Consider the following 23,278-nt stretch of genomic DNA (forward strand, 5'->3'; position numbering starts at 1 on the left):
ACGATCAAGAACCTGGGATAACCGTATTTACTAGATTCCTGAGACAGTTCTAATTTCCAAAATCTTGTTTCACTGCCACTTAAATTGTTGGCCAACCAGTGCTTATCATAATTAGACTGGAAGGTGGGGAGAGGAAAAAAATAAGACAGCAGAAAGGAGGGAAGAGGTTTTGCTAAAGCTGAATGGAACTGAATTATCTCCTCCGAATACATCATTGAGAATTATTATTTTTTTAAAAGATTTTATTTATTTATCTGACAGAGAGAAAGACAGCCAGTGAGAGAGGGAACACAAGCAGGGGGAGTGGGAGAGAAAGAAGCAGGCTCGCAGCGGAGGAGCCTGATGTGGGGCTCGATCCCACAACACCAGGATCATGCCCTGAGCTGAAGGCAGACGCTTAACGACTGAGCCACCCAGGCGCCCCTCTGAGAATTATTAAAAACCCCATGAAGTAAGCATAGACAGTCCCCCACACATAGGTAAAAGGGTTAATAATACAAGCATAGGTGCCTCAGCATCTTCTGATATGCAAGATAACAGCAGTGATGAGACTAGCTATGGTTGGTTCACAAATGCATATGAAGAAAAGACTAGAAAGAAAACACGGCATGCTTAGGCAACTGTAAATAGTTCTGTTTGACAGAAACATAAGCAGGACTTTTTCCTTATCTATACCATCTTCATCTCTGTTAAATTCTGTCTGAAATATCCTGCCATGCTGGTCCAGTTCTTCCTGATCACTCTGTACAGACACCACCAGGACCTTTATCAGCCTATCTCTTTGCTTTGTTAATTGGCTAAATCATACTAAAGTCTTTCAACTTTTAGATTCAAGGAATAAAAGAAATATCACTTTGGTTAGAATGAAAGTTCCTGTGGACTACTACTTGCCATAGGTGAGAGAGAGAGAGAGAGAGAGAATAACATGTATAGAGATTTTGCTTTTGTAAATTATGCCTGCATTTATTATTTTTTTCAAGATGTGGACAGATTTTTGTTTTAATTTTTAATTAATGTACATATGTCATTTAAACAGTCAAATAATAGTAGAAGGGCTTTCTTTCCCCACCAATTTCCCCACCAATAACATCTGCTCTTTTACCTGTTTATCTCTCTTTTTTGTTTTTGCTTTGTTTGAGAAAGAAATAGTGCATATACACGTGAGCTGGGGAGGGGCAGAGGGAGAGGGAGAGAGAGAATCCTAAGCAGGCTTCACACTCAGAGCAGAGACCAATGCGGGGCTCAATCTCATGACCCAGAGATCATGACCCGAGCCGAAATCAAGAGTCAGACCCTTAACCGACTGAGCTACCCAGTGCCCCTATTTGTCTTTGTTTCTAAGTAATGTTCTTAGGCTACTATTTCTTCAGTTTTAGATTTTATCTGACTATCTGCTATGGAAAATGAGAATTTTTTCTTACCATCATCTCTCTCCTTCATCTCCTCTTCATCTTCCTATGTAGTTATAACATATATCCATTCAATCAATATTCAATGTTTACATTATTATCATGTTGTTAACATTATTCACAGCAGGCTACATGGTATACCATAAATACATTTTCTTTATGGTACAATATTTGTTTTCTCTGGCAATAATTCCCTCAGATTTTCATTTGTGTAATATTCTGGGATCCATCCCCAGACTCTCTAAAAGAAGTGTAAACATCCTTCCAGTTCATTCAGACATATCAAGTAATCTAGGAGATCCATTTAAATTATTTTACTGACATCCTACTGGAGTCCCACACTGGCCAGCTCCCATCTGGTTTGGTTGTGTTAAATGCCAGTTAAATGTTGAGAATTCCCTTCTCCCCCGTCCTATGTTGCCTTCTCTGTTTCGCAGACCCTGTGTCTTCTTTCTTGGCTTACTCACTTGTTTTTGCAGATGCTGTTACCAAATTTCTTTTCTTCTTTTTTTTTCCAAATATTATAAACTTGTACAGGCAATGTAAACTACTCGTTTGTTCTTTTTTAACTCCCTATTTTTCATACTTGAATTTTAATGCAACTTGCATAATACCTGAACATCAAAGACCACCAAAACTCCATAGATCAATCACCCTTTGAGACTTTTGCTGTGTTAGTTCAATAATCAACCACAGTCGTACTTAGACCTATTCTTGTTGCTATGAGAAATAGAAAAATGTGACATACAAGGAGTTTACAGTCTGACTGAGAGGTGTGGTAGTCACAATAATGGCCTTCCAAAGATGGTCACATCCTAACTATCGGAGTTTGTGAATATATTGTTACCTGGCAAAAGGGAGATAAGGTGCAGATGGAATTAAGGTTGCCCCTCAGCTGGCCTTAAAAGAAGAAGATGATGGTGATGACGATGCTTCAGATGGGTTCAATGAAATCACAAGTGTCCTTGAATGTGGAAGTAAGAGGCAAAAAGTCAGAGTGTCAGAATGACGCAGTGTGAGAAGGTTTGACTGACCGTTGTTAATTTTGAAGGCAGAAGGTGGCTGTGATCAAAGGGATACGGGTAGTCTCTAGATTATGGAAAAGACAGGAAAACAGATTCTCCCCTACCACCTCCAGAAAGGACTACAGCCCTGCCAATCGTTTTCACCCAGTGAGATCCATTTCAGACCCCTGAACTATGAAACGGGAAAATAATAAATTTATTTTGTTCTAAGCCACTAAGTTTGTGGCAATTTGTTACAGCAGCCCTGAGAAACTAAGACAAGGAGATAAGATAACTATACACACACAGTTAGCATTTTCATCAAGTAGGATTAAACTGTGTAGCTTGTATAAAAGCCTAGAGGAAATCCAGAGACATGGACATGTAGTGACATTCATTGAACATGTACGAGATGCCAGGCACACGTAAGATGTCTTAAGTCTGACGTCTCTGTGGGTTAATTCCAGCGATTTAATAGTTGTAAAGGAAAGATGGAAAATAGAGAAAGACAATTGCCTCTTCATAAGAGGCTTACATACACATCAGATGTGAATTTAAATAGAGTTTAGGGTGTCGTGCTCTGTTTTAATTGTTTTGCAGAATATTCCCTTTAAAGTAGCAATCACTTTTTAAAGTATGGCTGAGCATGGACCTCAACCTTTTCAGTTGAAAGCAAATTACTTAACTCCATCTATTTCTATGAACCATTAAACACACAGAGACACAAAGACACATACACCTGGCCTGAACTAGCCAGCCTACTGAAGTGCCAGGGAGAAGTTTGTATGCTGAGAGTATCTGGCGTGATGCACATTAACCTGGTTGAGTTTTATTTTATTTTTTATTTTTATTTATTTTTTTGACAGAGAGCGCGAGAGAGAGCGAGCACAAGCAGGGGGAGCAGGAGAGGGAGAAGCAGGCTCCATGCTGAGCAGGGACCCCAATGCAGGGCTCGATCCCAGGACCCTGAGGTCATGACCTGAGCCGAAGATAGATGCTTAACCAACTGAGCCACCCAGGTGCCCCCCTGGTTGAGTTTTACGTATGTGAACAAATATATTCAAATCTCTTCATGAAAGCACATTCTCTCTGAGCCACTGATGCATGCCACCTGAAACCTACAGTTAAACAAAGACAACAATTGTTCTGGTCCCCTAAAGTAATCTGTTGAGTCTGCAATTTTATTTCCTCTCATTAAGTAGAGTTTGGTCTTGGAGCTCTAGAAATTAATTACTTATGTGGGTGCAAACTTATACCAAAGAGCAGAATTGAACATTGACTCTTCCCTATTAAACAAGATTAACCCTTCACATGAGGATAAGGCAAGACTTTCAAAGTCACCTTGATTAAATCCTCCTAAAACAATTCTACCTCAAAAGCAATGCAAAAAAAGAAATGCTCACCTATGCATTCCTTTCACATGCCATGGATATGGATATATCTTGCTATATTTTTGCTTTTCTTTGCAATAAGCATCTCCAGTTGTCTCGCCTGTGGGTATTCACAGACATATAATCTTTTCTCTGAGAATCTGAACTGTTGTTAGTGATTAGAATTCCAAGGCAAACATGCCAAGAAATGACTACAAGGGCCTGATTATCCTAGAAAAATATTCTTCAGTCGTTAATTATTTCTCGCATTTGGCCTTAGCATCAACAAAAGCTTCCTCCCTTCCCTCCATAGGAAGTTGCAATAATGCTTTCACTGGAGCCGCCAGTTGCCAGGGCTGGTAGGTACCCTCAGTGCCAGGAGCCCTACTACAGTGCCAAGAATATGGGAGTTTTTTTAAAAGAGGAGTGTGGGTTTTCAAAAATGACATTAAACAACTCCCTTATGTAAATCAAGACCTTCCTTGTCTGGCCTCACCCTGGTTGCAAGTTCTTGTGGTCTACAATAAAGAGAGGAGAAAGAAAAATGGATCCTCCATCCTGACTGCTTTGTCTCATATGCCATTTGAAGAGAAGCATCATGCATTGACAGTGCAACCCCTTTTTTTCTTTACACGCTCCAGACATGAGAAGAGAAACTACGCCAAAATCCAAGGAAACAGAAGAAAAAAAAAAATCAGAAGAAGATAGAGGTCAGTAAATGTATTAAAGGATTAGCGGCCAAGGAGGAAAGAAAAGAATTCTAAAAGACCCTCAGTTCATTAGATTAGATTGTTTAAGCAAGTCAGCCAGCAATGGGGTTGGAAGCTCTAGGGGTTTTGTTTTGTAATGTTTTTAAGTTTTTAGCCTCTTCATAGCTGAGTTACATATTTGGCCAATTAATGTTTAACCAATAGAGCGTATACAGTTTCAAGTTCTTAAAATGAAAAAGACTCAAGGCCAGGAAATATTATATAACGGAATATTTTGGTTAAGGCAATCAAGACTTGAATAATATCTTCCTCTGTTTCTCAGGATAACAAATCTACCTTCTGGTTTTGGACACAATGTTTTAATTATACTCTGTACTATTTCTCTAGGGATATTTGAAGGGGAAAAAATATTGATTTTTTTTTAGTAACTTTGCTGGAGTGAACTGAGTGAATGGCAATAACCCTTTAGGAGAATTTTCCAGAAAAAGGAAATTTTTAAGAAAAAGGAAATTTTCGGGGCGCCTGGGTGGCTCAGTAGGTTGAGCGTCTGCCTTGGGCCCAGGTCATGACCCCAGGGTCCTGTCCAGCCCCTGGTGGGCTTCCTGCTCTGCAGGGAGCTTTCTTCTCCCTCTCCCTCTGCCTGCCACTCCCCCTGCTTGTGCTCTCTCTCTCTCTGTCTCTCTCTCTGTCAAATAAATAAATAAAATCTTTAAAAAAAGAAAAAGGAAATTTTCAAGATTGAATTCTGAACTAAGCAGTGTAATCTATTTTAAATTAGCATTTTATAATAAAGTAAGTATAAAAAAGCAAGGATTTTATATTGTTTTCCTAGCTGCAGAAGATACTATTCAATTCACTGAAATACTAAGGAATAAAGGAGCTAATGTTTACAGTACCTACTATGTGATTTACAGAGTGCCTGCTATGTTGTGGGCACGGTGTGGTCATTTACAATGCGTGTAAATCTCAATTAGGTACTAGCATCCTCATTTTTCACATAAGAAAACTGTGGTTCAGAGAGGTGAAGCAATTTTGTCTGAGAGCATATAATTTGTAATTGAAAGGACCAAAAAAAATAATAATCCAGATCTATTTTAGTCCAAAGCATGTCATCATTCCACCCCCCCCCCCCACTGTGCCCTCAGAGCGTTAGCTGTCTAGTGGTATGACAAACACTCAAGAACATATAACCAAATTAATACTATTAATACCTTTAGAGGTGAATGTCTCGATACTTCAAAGGAGAGACAGAGACAGAGAGAGGTCATTGGGTTGGAAATGGCAAGCCTAGGCTTAGCCTTCTGAGTAGAGCACAGTCTGGAATAATTTGTACAGCAAAGTGGCAGCCACCCCACCAAAACACTTTAGCCCCACCTTGGAGTCCTGCTGCCCAGTAGAGACCCATCTGATTAGGACACGCGAGCTCATCACATCTCCCTGAGAAGAGGCTGGGGCTAGAGTGTTTCTGACTTCTACTATGGATACCTGCCTGCTCTGGCTCCTGACTGGCTCCCTGGCTGCACCCATCTTCTCCACTTGCCACCTTTCTCACTAATGCCAGCCTCCTCGGTTTCTTCTCGGTTCCTTGACCACTCCAAGCTCTCTCTCATCTGCCCTCCCATTTTAGGGTTTTGACACATGCCTGTACCTGCGATGTTCCTCAGCACTGCCGTGTACTACCATCCTTCCCCTCCCCCCTCCCCCATCCATCAGGGTACTTAGATGAAATCACCAGAAATTGACCCTGGCTGGTTTAAACCTAAGAGAAATGCTTCGGAGTATATTGATTGGGTCACGGAATTTCCAGGAAGGCTGAAATACCAGGTTTGGAGAACAAGAAAAAAACAAAGCAAAGCTGGAAACAGAACTTCAGGCAACATCATGCCCAGAACCAGTGTGACGAGGACTCTGTTGCCTTTGTTCTCTCACAGAAGGGAATCCTGGAGACATTGCTCCAGAAACGGAACGTCACTACTATAGACATTGCCACGAAAAGAAATTCTTGGCTCTGCTTCTTGGTATCACCGGCTCCTGATTTTGCCTTGGGCGGGTAACTCTGTCCAAGCCTGGGTCACGCACCTAAATCCTAATGCAAGGCTGACTAGGAAAGTGAGTGAGTGGGCTTTGGAGAAGTCTGCTTCTTACCCAGACTCACATAGTGGGAAGGCCTTAAAGATAGGAAAGGAGTTCAGATGCCTAGTAGCCAAAAAATTCCATTCCTTCTTCCCCTGCTTGCCTTTTCAAGGCTGGCCACTTTACAATTCAGGTCTTTGGACTAACCCCTCAGAGGCTTTCCCTTAACCACCTTCTCTTAAAAGATCTTCAGTCTGTTATTATCTGCATCAGGTCTGTTCCTTCAGAGCACTTATCACAGGCGATCATTATTTATTTGGACTATCTGGTTTCGGAGTACAGGGACCTTGACTGTATTGCTCACACTGTTTCCTGGTACCCGGGACCATGCCTCACACAGCACTCTCAGTACATAGTTGTTGAGCGAATGAGTAAATGCATTCATACTTAGAAGGCAGATTCACTCTCTCTGCTTAATTTTCTTTAGATTACATGTAGCTTTACATTGAAGAGGGAGTTTCCACAAAGTACACTGGGAATTAATCAAATTACTTTAGGCCAGAGCCCCAGTCTTATCAATCAGCACAAAACCATGTACAATTTTGCATTTCCATTAATTTTTTTAATTTGGTGGTAATGTTGACCTAATTGGCATGTTAGCATGCTATGGATTTTTACTCAGCAGTTTCTGCTCATAATCAGCCACTTCTCTTACCTGAAAATAGAGAGATTTTTAAAAATACCTTTTAAAAGGTATATCTTCATCTCTGTAACAAATCAGATATAATCTTATATGCTAGTATATGGCAAGTATTTACTTTCTCTCTCTCTCTCCTTTTTAAAGATTTTATTTATTTATTTGACAGAGAGAGAGAGATAGAGAGAGAGAGGGGGGCCCAACGTGTGGCTTGATCCCAGGACCCCGGAATCATGACCTGAGCCGAAGGCAGATGCTTAACCGACTGAGCCACCCAGGCGCCCCCCCCCAAAGTGTTTTCTTAGACAGAACTTCATAATTGAAATCCAGAAGTGGCATTAGTGACTAATGACTTTCCATCTGTGTCATTATACCTTTTAGGAATGTCTTCCCCACCATTACACTGTTGAGTCCCTTAATGGTGCCTTACTTGGTGCTTTTATCAACTGCAGCAGCTCAGTAAACAGTAAACATGTTTCTCATTCAACATTAGCTTTAGAGTAATGAGTGTAGCCACCCAGGCGTCACTTCCAACAAGCTGGCTCCTGGCCCTGTGCCTCTGGATTTTGAGCATGGGCTAGTACTTCACCACAGAATCTGAGACTTGTCCTCTAGGGTCTTGTCTTACAAATTTTTGCATTTTCCATAATGTTCAACATAGGTCTGGACACGACACACATTTTTCCTTGGTGAATGTTGGCTGTATGAGGCTAGTGGCTATTTTAAAATCTCTTTTACATGTGTATGTGTTCTATCGCCCCATTTGGTGCAGTGCCCTGCAGGCACTGTCTACAGTAGCTGCAGCTCCCTCCCTGTCCCACCACCCCAGGAAGTCTAGAGCTTACACTAAATGGGCTTTTAAGGGTCCTTTTCCCATTTACAAAATTGTGTGCAGTATTTTGTGTCTAGGTGAATTTATTCAAGGAGAGATTGCATTTTCCATCCACTTTTCTAATGAGTTAGAAAAGTTTAAGAATTACTACTCCAAAGGTTTCTAAATCTCAAATTGTCTGTTGGAAGTATAGGTAGAGAAAGATTCTCCCTACACGCATAGTCCCTCTATCCCTATATTCCCTGGATTACTGTAGTAGTAACGGTAATAATCATAAACATAAACATTGTTGGACACTTACTATGTGATAGTCACTTTTCTAAATATTTGTCGTCTGTTTCTTTTTTCTTTCCTTATTTCACCCTGAAACCCTATGAAATAGGTAAGTTGGTTACCAAAAATCTGTTTTAAAATATAAATTAGAGGGGCGCCTGGGTGGCTCAGTCGTTAAGCATCTGCCTTCGGCTCAGGGCGTGATTCCAGGGTCCTAGGATCGAGCCCTGCATCGGGCTCCCTGCTCTGCTGGGAGCCTGCTTCTTCCTCTCCCACTCCCCCACTTGTGTTTCCTCTCTCCCTGGCTGTCTCTCCCTCTCTGTCAAATAAATAAAATCTTAAAAAATATATATATATAAATTAGAACATGTAACACCTCAGGTTAAAAATGCATTAGTGATTCTCTATTGCCACTGAGGTAACACCTAGACTCATTAGCATTCGTAATGTGGACCCTGACTCAACTTCCACCACTTTTGCACAGTGCACAGCTGCAAGAGGTGGACTGTGGACCAGAGCCCTGGGGACCCAAGATGGCAGCAGTTTCCACTTTTGTTTTTAAACAGCAGAACCTTTTTTTTTTTGCTAACAAAATTGTCATTAACCCCAATATGTAAGATAAGTAAGACCAGCATTTTCTCAGCATGGATTTATTTCACACATTCAGCTTTATAACATTTAACATTTACTTCTTATATAAGTTAATCAAACAGCACGCTTTTGATAAACACAGACTTTTGAAACTAGGGTTAATGGGGTTAATTGCAGTCTTTATGGCAATGTAGACACTGAAGAAATTTGAATCAGAGGCTCATGGCCTTTCTAAAAATACTCATACAGAATTCAGGGATTCTGTGGAACACAGTTTGACAAACACTGGTTCAGCATCAAGTTCTTCCCACAAGGCAAGCCTTTCTCAGCCTTAACTGTCCAAAAGTTGCTGAAGATGCCATATTCTTCAATGTCACATTTCCTCCGTCTGTTATGTGGATATCATGCTTTCTGAGAACGTTTGGATCTTTCTGAGGGGTTTTTATATCCATGACCATCTGAACACCTTTCTCTCTAGGACCATCTAACTCTTCTTTGCCAACTCCTCCTCTAGGTCCTCCTGTCTCACCACCCAGAGCCATTCACTGTTGTCATATTGGCTAATTTTCCCCTAGTTTTTCCCCTCTGTATAATTGTTGACAAGTAGTTGAAGTCATACTTTATAGGTAAACTTATATTCTTATATTTTTCACTTGCCATTGTAACAGGGGTTTTCTCACATCATCAAACTCTGCCAAAACATGATTTCAGCAGTGGTCAGTGTTTCCACCATGTTGTTTATGCCACAGTTGACTCCAGTTATTCTCTGTAGTTGGACGTCCACATTGCTTCTAATTAATTGTTCACAATTATGTTTAAAGGTCATGAAAAATGTTTGTAAATATTCTTTTTAAAATTATTTTTGTAGGCTGGACTTTCAGGTATTGAACAAACTGTTAATGATGCAAACATTTTTCAAGCACTGAAAATTATTTTCCTAAAAGCTGCAACAGCGTGTACACTTATTGAAAGCAGGTAAGAATATCTGTCCATCTGTTGAGGCCTAGAGGTCTTAAATAGTTTCTAACATGATAGCTACAAAGTTATACTTCCTTATTTAAATTTGCATATCGTCACTACTAGGAATTGATCGTTTTCACACATATTAGCCATTCGTAGGTAGTCTATTGCAAACTATCTTTTTCCTTGCCTATTTATTTGAGTATACTAGTAATTTTTCTCTGATTTCCATGAGTTCCCTGAATATCACAAAACAATTTATAAGTAGTACATTCATTGATTTTAATCCAAATGTTTTGCTACACAGCTGCTTGAAAACAATGTACCAAGTGTCACTCCTAATCTTCCTTGTTTACTTTGTTACAATGAGAAAAGCAAGATTCCAGTTTGTGACATCTGATCTATTAGAATTGTAAATCTGTAAGGTCCAAAGTAGAAGTATTACTATAATTAATTGTAATCCATCCAAAATTCAATGACTATTTCTTGAGAGCCCATCATAGGCTAGACATTGTTCTTAGGGCTGGGGACACAACCGCACCAAGCAAGGTAGGGCCCTGCGCCCCTGCAATTCACTGTCTTCATTCAGGTAACTTGAGTCTAGAATATACCTGAAAGCAGACTAACTGATGACACAAATACTGTTCTTTTTAAATTGTGCAATTGTTCAGAGAAAATCTTTGTAGGCAGTAAAGTTAAAATGGTGCGGGGGCTATTAGTGAGAGTTACAGATGGCACCCAGTGACAGCTGATGTGATAACCTCTCTGGCCCCAAAGTCCTAGAAGCTGAGTTGGGATCATCTAACTCCACTTGCTCCTTCATTTCTATTCTAGTCTCTAAGATTAATTTGGCTCCAGGGTCAGGGAAATATAAGGACTGGGGGACCATATCTCTTTGGCTCTGCCTAAAGTCACCCTTACTGCTGATCCAGTTCTCGCCTTATATCTTCTAGCAAACTTTTTTAGGTCATGTGTGACCAAGTCCCTGCCTGCCATCCCAGTTCTAGGAACATATCCCTCATCTTATGTTTCCACCCCGGCTTCCTTCACCACTACTGAATTTTCTCCCTACTCTGGTAGTTCTCTGGTCCTGGGGCTTGGCTGGACTTTGCGCTGTGGCTCTGTGGCTGGATTCTTTTTTCCTGCTGCTGCATGTCTTTCATGAAGACTGTCTGCCTGCATCTGATGCTAGCTAGTCATGCTTGCTGCAGCCTGATCACTCAGCCTCACAGATATCTTTCTGTTGCCTCCAGAAAATATTTAGGAAATGGAATGAAATGATAAAATATGAAATCTGAAAGGGATGATTTTGCGGGATTGTGCTTAGATGACTGAAGGAATGATGGTTTCATTCAGTGAGACTGGGCACAGGGGAGTTAGCAGGCTTGCTGGGAACAATGACAGGTCAGCTTTGGACATGTTGAATTTGAAGTGCCAGTAGGATCTCCAGAAGATGTCCAGTGGAGTGTTGGAATAATGGCCGGAGAGCTCAGGAGATAGTGTTACATTGCATAAATATTTCCTAGTGTGTAAACATATGCATATTTATTTATTACATATAATATTTATACGTACGCAGAGACATTTTAATTTATTTTTTGAGAGAGAAAGAGAGTGCATGTGCACGAGTTGGGGGAGAAGCAGAAGGAAAGGGAGAGAAAGAATCCTAAGTAGGCTCCATACTCAGTGCAGAGCCCGACATAGGGCTCGATCTCACAACCCTGAGATCATGACCTGAGCCGAAATCAAGAATCAGATGCTCAGACAACTGAGCCATCCAGGCATCCCCACACAGACAACATTTTAAAAGCTAAGCCTCTGTCAGTGATCAAGATTTCTGGAAAGATCACTGAACAAACCAAAATTCTTTTCCCATTATGCAAATCTGTACATGTTGTTAATCAACAGTTCTGTATAATTAGAAGCTCATTTCCATGTTATTGTAGAAAGTCATAACCATGCTGAAATTTGCCTAAAGTCAGTAAGGTCAAATGTTGAATAAATATTTATTCAAAGAGGAATATTACAGGTCAAGGCTTCTAACCTGAACATTAATCAATCTGGATCGGATTTGAACTTCACATAGAGTTTATGGTTGTTTAACGATGTTTAGCCTGCCAATCAGTGCATTGTTTTCCACCCTTACATTCAAAGACTACCTATTGAATACCCAATAGTAAATTTAAAACAGTAATACAAGATTGATTCTACCACAAGAAACCAAATCAATACAAGAAATTCTGGGGATGAAAGTATCTCCCTACCACACTTAGGGGGGTATATAATGGGGCACTCATAATTCCCATTACAGTTAATGGGAGGTGCATGTGTGCATCAGGAGGCATGCAAGCCTTGCTTTCTCTATCAGAAAATGATTCCTTTTGTGTTGATCTTCTAGCTGTGTTTTCATTCTACCTTTTAAAACCATTACACCTAACAGAGTTTTGAGTGCATTATAGATAACTTTAAGAAGCCATCATTATCTCCTCTCTCTTAACCACATAATAGGGGGTAGAAAAGTGAGAGCACGGTATATACACCACGCTGAGGAGAAGGAACTTGCCTTGAATTTTTGAACCCTCAGCCTATTTTCTGTAATGCTCAGTGGTGAATCACTCTTAAGTGCTCCATCATTCACTAGGATATGTGCTTCCTGCCAAAGGTTACCAGATTACAAAAGTATCCTCAGCTCAGAAGGGACTCATAATTTACCATCACCTTATTTTGACACTAAGAAAGAAAATATGTGCATCAAGACAAGTAGAGGAAATAATGAAAAAAAAACCTATATTAAGTTAACAATGCAGCAAACACTCCAAAGGGAAAAATACAGACTAGAACAATAATAAGGATGATAGAAAAGTAATGCTGTTAAATTATGAGAGATTTGCTGACCAGCTCATGAACACTCCCCTGAGTGAAGATAGTTTCTTAAAGAACTTCATTTAGGCATGAGAGGAAATGGGAAAGTTAAGATAGTTCCCAAAGTTGGAAGAAAATAGGTAGTTGTGCCAATGTCTGAAAGACATGGTCAAATACATTTCTCGAAGGTGAAGGAAGTATCTGGAAAATTTAAAACACACAAATGACTTTGGAAGGAGCTGTTAACATACAAAAGATGAACATTGTAAGGTCACAGAGGCAGGATGGTAGAAACCTCATGAACTTGGACAATCAAAGTGAAATATTAGCAGATTAACATGTAGAAAAATAGGAGAGATACAGTATTTATGAAAACGTCCTGAGAAATGCTGCATGTTCTTTGCCTGGTAAAAAGGCCATAGGAATGTATATCTTAAATTTTAGTATGTCTCATTTTAGCAAAGTTATAACCAAACAAGTGACATTTTATTACCAGAAAGCTTCATGCATTGCTAATGCACCTACAATTTTCTTTTTTGCAACATAATTTCATCATAAACTTTGATGAAAATGCATATCACAACGTTGTCAACAAACATTTCTAAATGCTATAGTAGACTGCCTGGGAAAGACTTATTGAAGTCCCTATAATATTTTGAGATGCCTGGATCACTTAGTAGTATAACACATTTCTATTCCTTGCAAATTTCTTCCTCTCCTGATTTGGGTGTTGTATCTTTCTGATGGTTTATATGTCTGTTGGTTGATTTAAGTGCCACAGTTCAATATGTTACTTCTTTCTTAATTTTTTAAATTAAATATAACATATATCCAGTAAAGAAGACCCTTCATAAGGATAGAATTTTTTACAGATTATATAAATACATAAAATTTACACACTTTTAATATGCACAATTGTACAATAAATTTTGTATAGATTATATAAATTTATGTAACCTATACCCAAACCAAGATATGTAATTACCAGGACCCCACAAACCTCCCATGCCCCTTTCCAGTCAGTACCCCCAAATCTTAATAGCTGCTATTCTGATTTATAGCATTAGATGAGTTTTGCCTGCTTTAAAATTTCATATAAATGAAACCCTGTAATACGTTCAATGTTACTTTTACAAAATTTTCCATAAGTGGGCATATTGAGTTCAAGTGCAATTCTGGATATGAATGTGTTCAACAAATTCATGTTTCCTCTATTTCTACCCTCTTTTACAAACTATTTTGTGAAGTTTAAAATGCAGATCCCCCCAACCATTCCCCCAAAACAAATAACACCTTCAGTACTAATGCTAACTATGACTCCTCCTTAGCCAACTTAAGTAGGAGTGACATAGTGGTTTGAACTAGTATCTGGACTAGTGACTTTTCTTAGCCATTACAGTCTTTTTTTTTTTTTTAAAGATTTTATTTATTTATTTGACAGAGAGAGAGACAGCTAGCGAGAGAGGGAACACAAGCAGGGGGAGTGGGAGAGGAAGAAGCAGGCTCATAGCGGAGGAGCCTGATGTGGGGCTCGATCCCATAATGCCGGGATCATGCCCTGAGCCGAAGGCAGACGCCTAACCACTGTGCCACCCAGGCGCCCCACCATTACAGTCTTTCTAATCAATGCTGATAATGAGGTTTTTTTTTAAGTGTTAAAATGAAATAAAACAAAAAACACATGTGGGATTTTTTTTGGTGCTTTTTTTTGTTTGTTTACACATTAGCATATTTAAAAAAATTAAATAGGCCACGGGAGAAAGTCTTTGTTTTACCCTAGATCCCAATACAACTAACCCTCTTCTCTAGAAACACTCATTCTTAAATCACTTCTTGTGCATCTTTGTAAAAATAGGACACACATGGATATGTTTCTTCTTTTTTACACACATGGAATAATTCTAAGCAAACTATCCTGTACTTTACTTTTTCCAATTATAAATTATATTGGAAGTCATATGCCGTAAGCACATAGAGAACAACCATGCTAATTTCAAAGGTTTCATAGTACCACATTCTATGGCTATACCCTTATTTATTTAATCAGATTTTAGGATTTGAAAAACAGGTAAGCATCCTTGTTTGGCCAGTAATTCTTTAATCACAATGAGATAGAAAGTGTAGGACACTAAGAGACAGAAATTAGCTAAAGGATTTTATATATCCTTTACTCCCAATTAAGTGGATGGAAATTCCAAACAATATCTGGATATTTCCCACACCACTTTCAGTTCCCTGCCTGAAAGCAGGAGTCTTCAGCTAATGTAGTTCCCTGGGCGAGTAGGATCAAATAATAGTGGGGTTTGCCCATGGTCTTAGAGAAACCAGACTCCACAGAATAATCTTGGCTACTCTTCTAATGAAACGAAGAGGTATTCTGACCTTTTTAAAAAGCAATAGTTTCAAGACTGAAAGTTTTTCCCCTGAGATCAGGAATAAGGCAAGGGTGTTCTTTTTCACTTTTTCTTTTATTCAACATTGTACTGGAAGTTCTAGCCGGAGAATTAGGCAAGGAAAAGAAATAAAGGGATCCAAAAGGAAAAGGAAGAAGTAAAGCTATTTCTGTTTATAGGCAACATAATCTTATAGGTAGAAAATCCTAAAGAATCTACCAAAAAAGCTGTTAGAGCAAATAAATCAGCAACATTGCAGGATACAAGATTAACACAAAACTCAGTTGTATTTTTTTACACTAGCAATGAACATTCCCAAAAGGAAATTAAGGAACCAATTACATTTATAATAGCATTTAAAAAAGTAAATGCTTAGGTAAAATTTAACCAAGGAGGGCAAGACTTGTAAACTGAAAACAAAACAAAACAAAATATTGCTGAAGGAAATCAAAGGACTAAATAAATGGAAAGATATTCTGTGATTATAGATTGGAAGATTTACTATTGTTAAGATGGCAATCTTCCCCAAACAGATCTACAGATTTAATACACTCTCCACCAAAATCTTAATGGCCTTTTTAACGGAAATAGAAATATTCATCCTAAAATTCATATGGAATTTCAAGGTACTCCAAATAGCCAAAACAATCCTGAAGAAGAAGGACAAAACTGGAGGTCATACACTTTCTGATTGCAAAACTTACTACAAAGCCACAGTGACCAAAACATTTCCATCTCTCTGAAAAGTTCCCTTATTCCCCCTTGACAGTGAGTCACTCTCTATTCCAGCCCTAGGCAACCACTGATTTGCTTTTGTCATAGTTCTGCCTTGTCTAGGATTTCACAGAAATGCAGTCATACAGTATGTAGTCATTTCTGTCTGGCTTTGACTTAGCATGATGTTTTCAAGATTCATTCATGCCATTACACATACGAGTAGTTCCTTCTTCTCTGTTGTTGAGTAGTTTTCCATTGTGTGGGCATATTACAATTTTATCCATTCACCAGTTGATGAACATTTGGGTTATTTTCAGGTTTGGCTTTTGTTGTTGTTGTTGTTTTATTTTGTTTTCCTTTCTTTTCTACAGTTTCATTCTGCAGTGTCAAGTTTTAGATTTCATTTATCCCATTTGCAACTAATTGGAATTCTTCAATCTGTGGATTAGTGATTTTTGCCAGTTGTGAAAAAGTGCCTTTTTGGATATTGCCTCTGCTCTCTTCTCTCTCCCCTTCCCTTCTAGAACTTCATTAGATGCTTGTTAAACCTTCTCTTCCTATCCTCCATGTTTCTAATCTTCCTTCCATATTACCTTTTTGTCTCTCTATACTGCATTCTGGATAATTTCTTTAGTACTACCTTCCAATACAAACATTTTCTCTTCTTGATCTACCCCTAATATTTCTAAGACCCTGGAAAAAAGTACAAATGAAAGGCCACATACTATAGAGACACATTTAAAAGTCAGAAATCAAACTAACAAAAAATTAAATAAAATATATTCCCTCCTCCTATCTTGACAAAATCAGGTTTGAATTTAAAATTCTTGGATACCTAGAGCTCTGCCCTATAATATGGTGGTACAGGGAATGCTGACTCCTAACTGCTAACTCCAAACCCCTTTCTTTTATCCTCAGCTCCATTCCATATTGCAACGGCCATTGAATGTACACACTTAGGTAGCCAACCTACAAATCCAAGTCCCATCATAGCCCCATGAGAGCCATTTCTTGGCCACCCCCTGAGAGTGCAGGCTACCCTCAGGAGGAGAGACCTGGAGAAGAGGTCGGCATGAGGAACCGGAAGCAGACTTGGGACTATTTGAGGTGGAAATTTCAGGGTCCCTGGTGTCAGAAGTATGATCTGTAAGGGGGCATGTAGCTCTCATTTGACTGGCCATATCCTTAGCCATTCAGATTCCTTGGAGCTGGATGAAGGCCCAGCAGACTCCAAAGTACAGGGTCCAAGATTGGGTGTAAGGGTAGAACTGCTCTCTTTTACCTATGTTCAACTTATCTCTTGAGTCTTTTATTTCAGTTAGCATATTGTTAATTTCCAGATGATCTAGTTGGTTCTTTTAAAAATCTGTTGTTTTAGTTCTTTTATGTTTTACAATAGTTAACCATATTTATTTTATATCCTGTGTCTGATATTCTAATATCAGAAGTCTTTGTGGGTCTTATTCTGGTATCTGTTGTTTTGGGTGGTTGGCTCTTGCTTTTGGTGTCTTCTTTCTTTGTGTGTTTTGTGATTTTTGAGCTCATATTTCTTTGAAATTTATCTATGTAGAACCCTTCAAAGTGTTGAATTTTTCAAAGCTTGGAATAAGAGGAGCCCCTCCAAAAAGATTCATGTTTGCTTCTCCCAGGCACCTGAGTACATGGTAAGTCTGGTTAACTTTAAACAAAAATTTCAGCCCATGTTTTAATGAATCAATCAGGTACTGAAATTTCAGTCTGAAAAGCCACGAGGGTTCACCTGTGATTACACATTCTCAGAAATTTGCCTCCTCATTCCCATCCCATCAGTGGCAAAGTTGATAGGCATTTCTTCAGGAGTGGGGCTGGATTTCTTACATCAAGGATGTATTGGGAGGTTTCCTTTTGAAATAGCAGTCTAGAGTAGGCCTTGGGCTTTGTCTCTGTGGTCTCCTGCCTACAAGCTATGAAAATTAACTAGTTAGGCATATGCCTAAGGTTCCTAAGGGAACCTTAGGAAGATTCCCACCTTCCTTGTCCTAAGTACTCTTTACTTTCTTGCCAACTAATTGAAGCAAGAAGGAAGGTATTTTATCCTGCATTTTTAGTTATTTTTAGGAGGAAGGTCAATTGGGGTATGTAGCCTGCTTTATTGCTCTGAAAGTCTAACACAGTCTTAATATTTTTCCAGTCTATTTTTCTTAATTCCTGCTGCAAATGCATAGGCTCATACACAAGTTGTTTCTGGTTCCATCCAAAAGCCTTCCAACTATATTCCCTGCTTTTAGTCTCTACCCTGCCTCTTCTCTCCATCTCCCATCCCTTCAACCAAGCTATATCAGTTAGGGCCTCAGCAGGAAACAGAGTTCACCCAAGGGGTTCAAATAAAGATACTTTGATGAAAGGACCCATTACAGAAGGGCTGACAGAGCTAAGTGAGCAAGTAAGAGTTGATGAGGCACTCGGAGACCAGCTACAGAGGGGATGCTAAGGAGACAAAAGGAGAAAATAAAGTTTCCAGAGCCCAGTGAAAGGTAGAGCCATGGAGGAGGGGCCACTTGCAATAGCTGTAACCAGGAAAGAATGAAGCTACTATTGGAGATATAACATCAACAGAGGGAAGAAGTAGAGATGCCAAATTTCACTTTCCATCTGCCTTCTGATAACCCAGCTTAAGCCTCTCATTAGTCAAACCCAGCTACAAGGGAGTCATCAAAGAAGCTGAGGTCACTTCCCAGAGGCATAGAGATTGGCAAAGAAGGGTAGGAAATGAGTATGAGGGCCAAAAATACCATCATATCAGACTTTCTTCAGACCACTTTGAAAGGTCAAATGTCTAATATGCTAAACTTTTCATGCCATCCTCCTATTTAAAAAACTGTCAGTGGATTCACATCATCTCCAGGACTCTAAAATGGGATATGTGACTTTGCCCCTGCTTGTAACTTCATTCCCTAGTTTTTGTCCTAGCCTACAACCATTTTGAATTACTTCCAGATTTTCCAGTAGTTCATGCTCTCATATTATGTACATTGGTCACATTTCTTCCTCTTCCTAAGGCAACTTTCTGCATCTTTTTTGTTTGGTTAACTTTTATTCAATCTTCCAAAATCAAAGATTGAGCTCTGGAATCACCTCCTTCTGAAAATTGTCTTTTCCAGAGTGTTTCCATCACTTCCCTACTGAATCTTATTGTAATATTTAGTCAAACTGAGTGTCCTGAAAGAGATATGCATTTTTAGCTCTTACATACAGCACCCAGTACCATTCCTGGCACATGGTAGGCAATCAATAACAAATTTTCAAATTAATAAATGAAAACTAAATATTACAAAAGAAGAAGGAAAACAAAAAGGTAGTACAGTTATAGGGCTCCTTGAAATTTTAGGTTATGGAGAAAAGTCTTGAAATTGAAAGAATTTTCCTTCTCAAATTTATTTCTGAGTTATTTATCTTGTATATAGGCAGGGTAAGTAAGGAAAAGACTAGGCACAGGCCCAAGGACTTAGAATTTGAATCCTAAAGGTTAATCCTAGATTTGGGCAAGGTCCCTCTAGAATATAAGAAAGACATTGCTTTGGTGTTAGCTTTAATTGTTTCCAAATAATGCTTTATTTAAATAAGAAAGTTTGAAATGTGTATTCACACATAAACTTCTGGTAAATTCATATTCCAATAACTTTTCCCCTTTTTTGTATATTAAAAAACCTAACAACTGTAGAAGCCATTCTTGCTTGGTTTTAATAGTATAAAATGATTGATTTCAATACTGTAAAATTCTCTTTTCAAAAATTCTTGAGAGAAAACCAAAATGTTACCTACCACACTGCAACAAAGTAATGAAGAATTATTTGCAATGCTGATAAACACTTCTATTTATCTATCTATTTATTCCAACAGTAATCATTTTATTTGAAGGCTCAAATGAATACTCCATGTGTACATGATGAAACTTAGGAGAAAATATGGGAATTAGAAGTCTTTATTGCTGGGGTCCCTGAGTGGCTCAGTTGGTTGGACCACCTTAGACTTTAGCTCAGGTCAACACCTTGCTGATTTTAATAACTGTAACACTCCAGCTAAGCAAGTTTACAACTGCACAAGAATACTAGTAAAAATTGAGTAAAGACTTCAAAATCTTTTTCTAATTAAAGACAAATGGTCACGTTTCTGACAGAATGGGTTACACTACATTTTCAAATTTTAGTTTTATATTTTAGCTATTACCTAAGATGCCACAAGAAACCTCTACAAAGCATTTCTTCCTAACACTGGTGTATATATCCTAAAAAAATGTACTTCACGCGCAGTGTAATACAGAAGTTCACCACTGGACAATAACCCTTCTTAAAATCCGGCCAACGTTGAGTCAAAGATCTTTATAACACATACAACATTGTGAGCACTGACCAACGCTTCGCTTTGGAACACTGAAAATAGAAGGCCTTGAAGTGGAAACCGCAGGCCTAGAAAACACTACGCGTCCCAGCATACTTTGCGACTACAAATGACCATAACTCCCAGAATGCATTGCTCGTGGCACGCAGGTTTCCCTCGTAGCTGGGGATTGTAGTTCTCTCTGGTCGTGTGAATCTGTAACACGAGGGTGGTGTGGTTGCTTACCTAGCGGAGGACATCAGGCGTATTCTTCCAGTTTTTGGCAAAGTGGAAACACTTCGGGCCCTCAGGCAGACTGGGTTCTTTGTCCTGTCTCTTGGTTTCTACTTCAAAAAGGTAAATTACGGAGGGGCCGCTATTCACGCAGCAGGGCCCCACCCCTCCTTTCTGGGAGCGACCTCGTTCTGGTGAACCTATTTGTCCCTAAGCTCTTGCCGTAGTAGCCGCCGCCCATCCCTCTTTGTGTGCTTCGGGAAGCCGTGGAGCTAGTGGCGGCGACTCTTGGGAGTGTAGGAGAGGGACGTTACCCGGACGTTGCAGGCAGGCGGACTCTTTCTCATCACGCCAGCTGACAGGTGGGTTGACGGTGCTTCCCTCAAGGCTTTTCTGCTTGTTGTGTCTCACGTCCGGGCTCAAAGGGCGGTTTGGCAGTTCCTGCTGACAGCGCTGCCCGGCCCCGCTCCTGAAGGAGAGGCGGGGAGAGCCAGGTGCGGTGACTCAGGAAGCCCGGGGGAGACGAGACCACTTGCTTCCCTTCTTGACCCAGCGGAGGATGGCCCGCGGAGCCTCGAGGCTTGCTCGGCGCCCAGTGGCCCCCCTCTCCCAGACGCCCTATCCTGACCGCGCCCTCCTGGTGGTGACCTCAGGGGAAAAGTGACGCCTTTTCGTCTTGCTCCATTTTATAAATAAAAGTCATTACTAAATGGCGTTGAAGGCGTTTCCCCTCACCGTGTATGTTGGAAAGTACCCGAACGTGGAGGCTGTAGCACAAAATGACAGAGGCTTTCTTTTTCTTGTAGTTTTGACAAAGTGAACTTGTCAGTCACGGAGCTTCCGGCCTGGGAGAAAGAGCCGGTCAGACTTTGCCGTTGGGCTTTGACTAAAAGTATACTTACTTTAAATATATTTGATAGTTATTGATGATAAATTTTGTGTTTTGCTTGTCCTGAATATTATTAATTACACGTCATTTACGGGAATTTTGTCTGACCGCATATTTTTTAAATCAAATTTCTAGGGATGAATGCAAAACTCTGGTAATAGATTTGATCTGTGTCATATAGCCTCAGAGCTCCTTAATGCCAACCCATGTCCTCTGTTTTAAGAGTTAGAGACACTGTGTTAAATTTGGGCATATGAACATTAAAGAGCTCACCGTGTGCTAGCTACTTTGTTTAACTCTTAATATTTATATACATTTCTTTATAATGTTTTTTCAAGTCTTAATAATGTATATGCTTCCATATTTAAAAAGTAGAGTTTATATGTTGTCTTTCAATAACAATGAACTACGTAGCCTCTTGAGATAATTCTCTTCTTGAAGATTAATTTTTTAAAAGAGCGCTGTTTTTACCAGCGTAATGATTGTAAATAATTATATGTTTTTTAAGGTCACAAACATGTCGGACAAAAGTGAATTAAAGGCAGAGTTGGAACGAAAGAAGCAGCGGTTGGCCCAAATCAGAGAGGAAAAGAAAAGAAAAGAAGAAGAAAGGAAGAAAAAGGAAGTATGTTTTATTTTTTTAAGTGAACAATGTAAAATAATTGGATTTAATATCAAATACTTATACCTTTATGTAATACTTTCAGAATAGTTAAAAATCCAGCAGTTGTGACCGCAAATATAGCACTGTAGGTGGATTTTACTTTAAAGAAACGGGGTATGTGAAAATGACAAAATTCATAAATTAAAATGATTTTTTTTACTGAATAAAAATATTTCATATAGATTGATGCATTTTGAGGATTTGGTTTATAAAATTCAGTTTACATATTTCTCTCGCATATGTTTATTATATAAAGTAAGGGCCATCTGCCTTGTAATAGCTCATAAAGCAGGGCATGTATATCATAACTTAGTTTGGAATTTGAATTTACTTATCTGAATGTTTTGCTAGTCTGCACTGCTAATAATTTGTCAGAATAAATAATAGAAAAAAGAAATATATAATAGATTACTTAATTGATTGGGGAATTTATCTTTTCATCATGAAATATTTTCCTTGAAATATTTTTGCCAAGCAGTAAGTTTGATATTACCTTAAAGGTAGACCTAATAGGTATGTCTTTTGATTTTTCACATCACCGTTTTATCATGTATGGCAAATATACATTGATCCTGAGCTGGAGATAATTTTACTTGTCCTGTATTGATATGTACATTTCCCCAACTATTTGGATGGATTTGTATACTTTTTTTTATTTTTAAGATTTTATTTATTTATTTGACAGAGAGTGTGAGAGAGCAAACACAAGGAGGGGAAGCGGGAGAGAAGGAAGCAGGTTTCCCATTGGGCAGGGAGCCCAATGTGGGGCTTGATCCCAGAACCTCGGGATCATGACCTGAGCTGAAGGCATATGCTTAACGACTGAGCCACCCACGCGCCCCAGATTTGTATACTTTTACCACAGATATGTTTTAAATGGTCAGTGTAAGATAATTTGTTCTAAGTGTGACATTAGTACCAAGGTTTCTATTTGATAGCCAATAGCCAAGACTTCTAGATATCTCTTAAGGGAAAAGAAAAATAAGAAAAATTTGAAGTACAACTTATGTACAGCATTGCTATGATGCTGTAAAGGCCTTTGAAGAGTTTTCTAATTTATTCCTGAACCTTTCTGTGATACATTATTGTAAGAACGTTGGAGGTTTAAGTTAGCTGTTTGATTAAAAGTTAACTGATAGAAACATGAGTCCCATAGGCAGAGGCATTTCAAAGTAGTATCTATAGCCTTAAACCCTTCGATGCTGAGAGCATATCTGATTTTTGTTTCCTAAGGATGGCCATAA

At 39.1% G+C, this 23,278-nt stretch overlaps 1 protein-coding gene across 6 annotated transcripts in view; it reads left to right on the forward strand.

Moving 5' to 3' along the window:
• Positions 1 to 20,411: 20,411 nt before the first annotated feature.
• DYNC1I2 (dynein cytoplasmic 1 intermediate chain 2) overlaps positions 20,412 to 23,278 on the forward strand; it is a 53,053-nt gene continuing 50,186 nt past the window's right edge. The window contains exons 1-2 of one of the 6 annotated variants that reach the window (XM_026492566.4): positions 20,412 to 20,843; positions 21,879 to 21,995. In XM_026492566.4, coding sequence (XP_026348351.1) covers positions 21,888 to 21,995 — 108 coding nt within the window. In that variant the 5' untranslated portion in view covers positions 20,412 to 20,843; positions 21,879 to 21,887. Of the gene's footprint in view, positions 20,844 to 21,016; positions 21,374 to 21,878; positions 21,996 to 23,278 lie in introns of those variants that run through there. The other 5 variants (XM_026492568.4, XM_026492567.4, XM_048213957.2 and 2 more) reach the window with 5 other exon arrangements.

Source organism: Ursus arctos, unplaced genomic scaffold (assembly GCF_023065955.2).
Source record: "Ursus arctos isolate Adak ecotype North America unplaced genomic scaffold, UrsArc2.0 scaffold_1, whole genome shotgun sequence".
NCBI classification, from domain to species: domain Eukaryota; kingdom Metazoa; phylum Chordata; class Mammalia; order Carnivora; family Ursidae; genus Ursus; species Ursus arctos.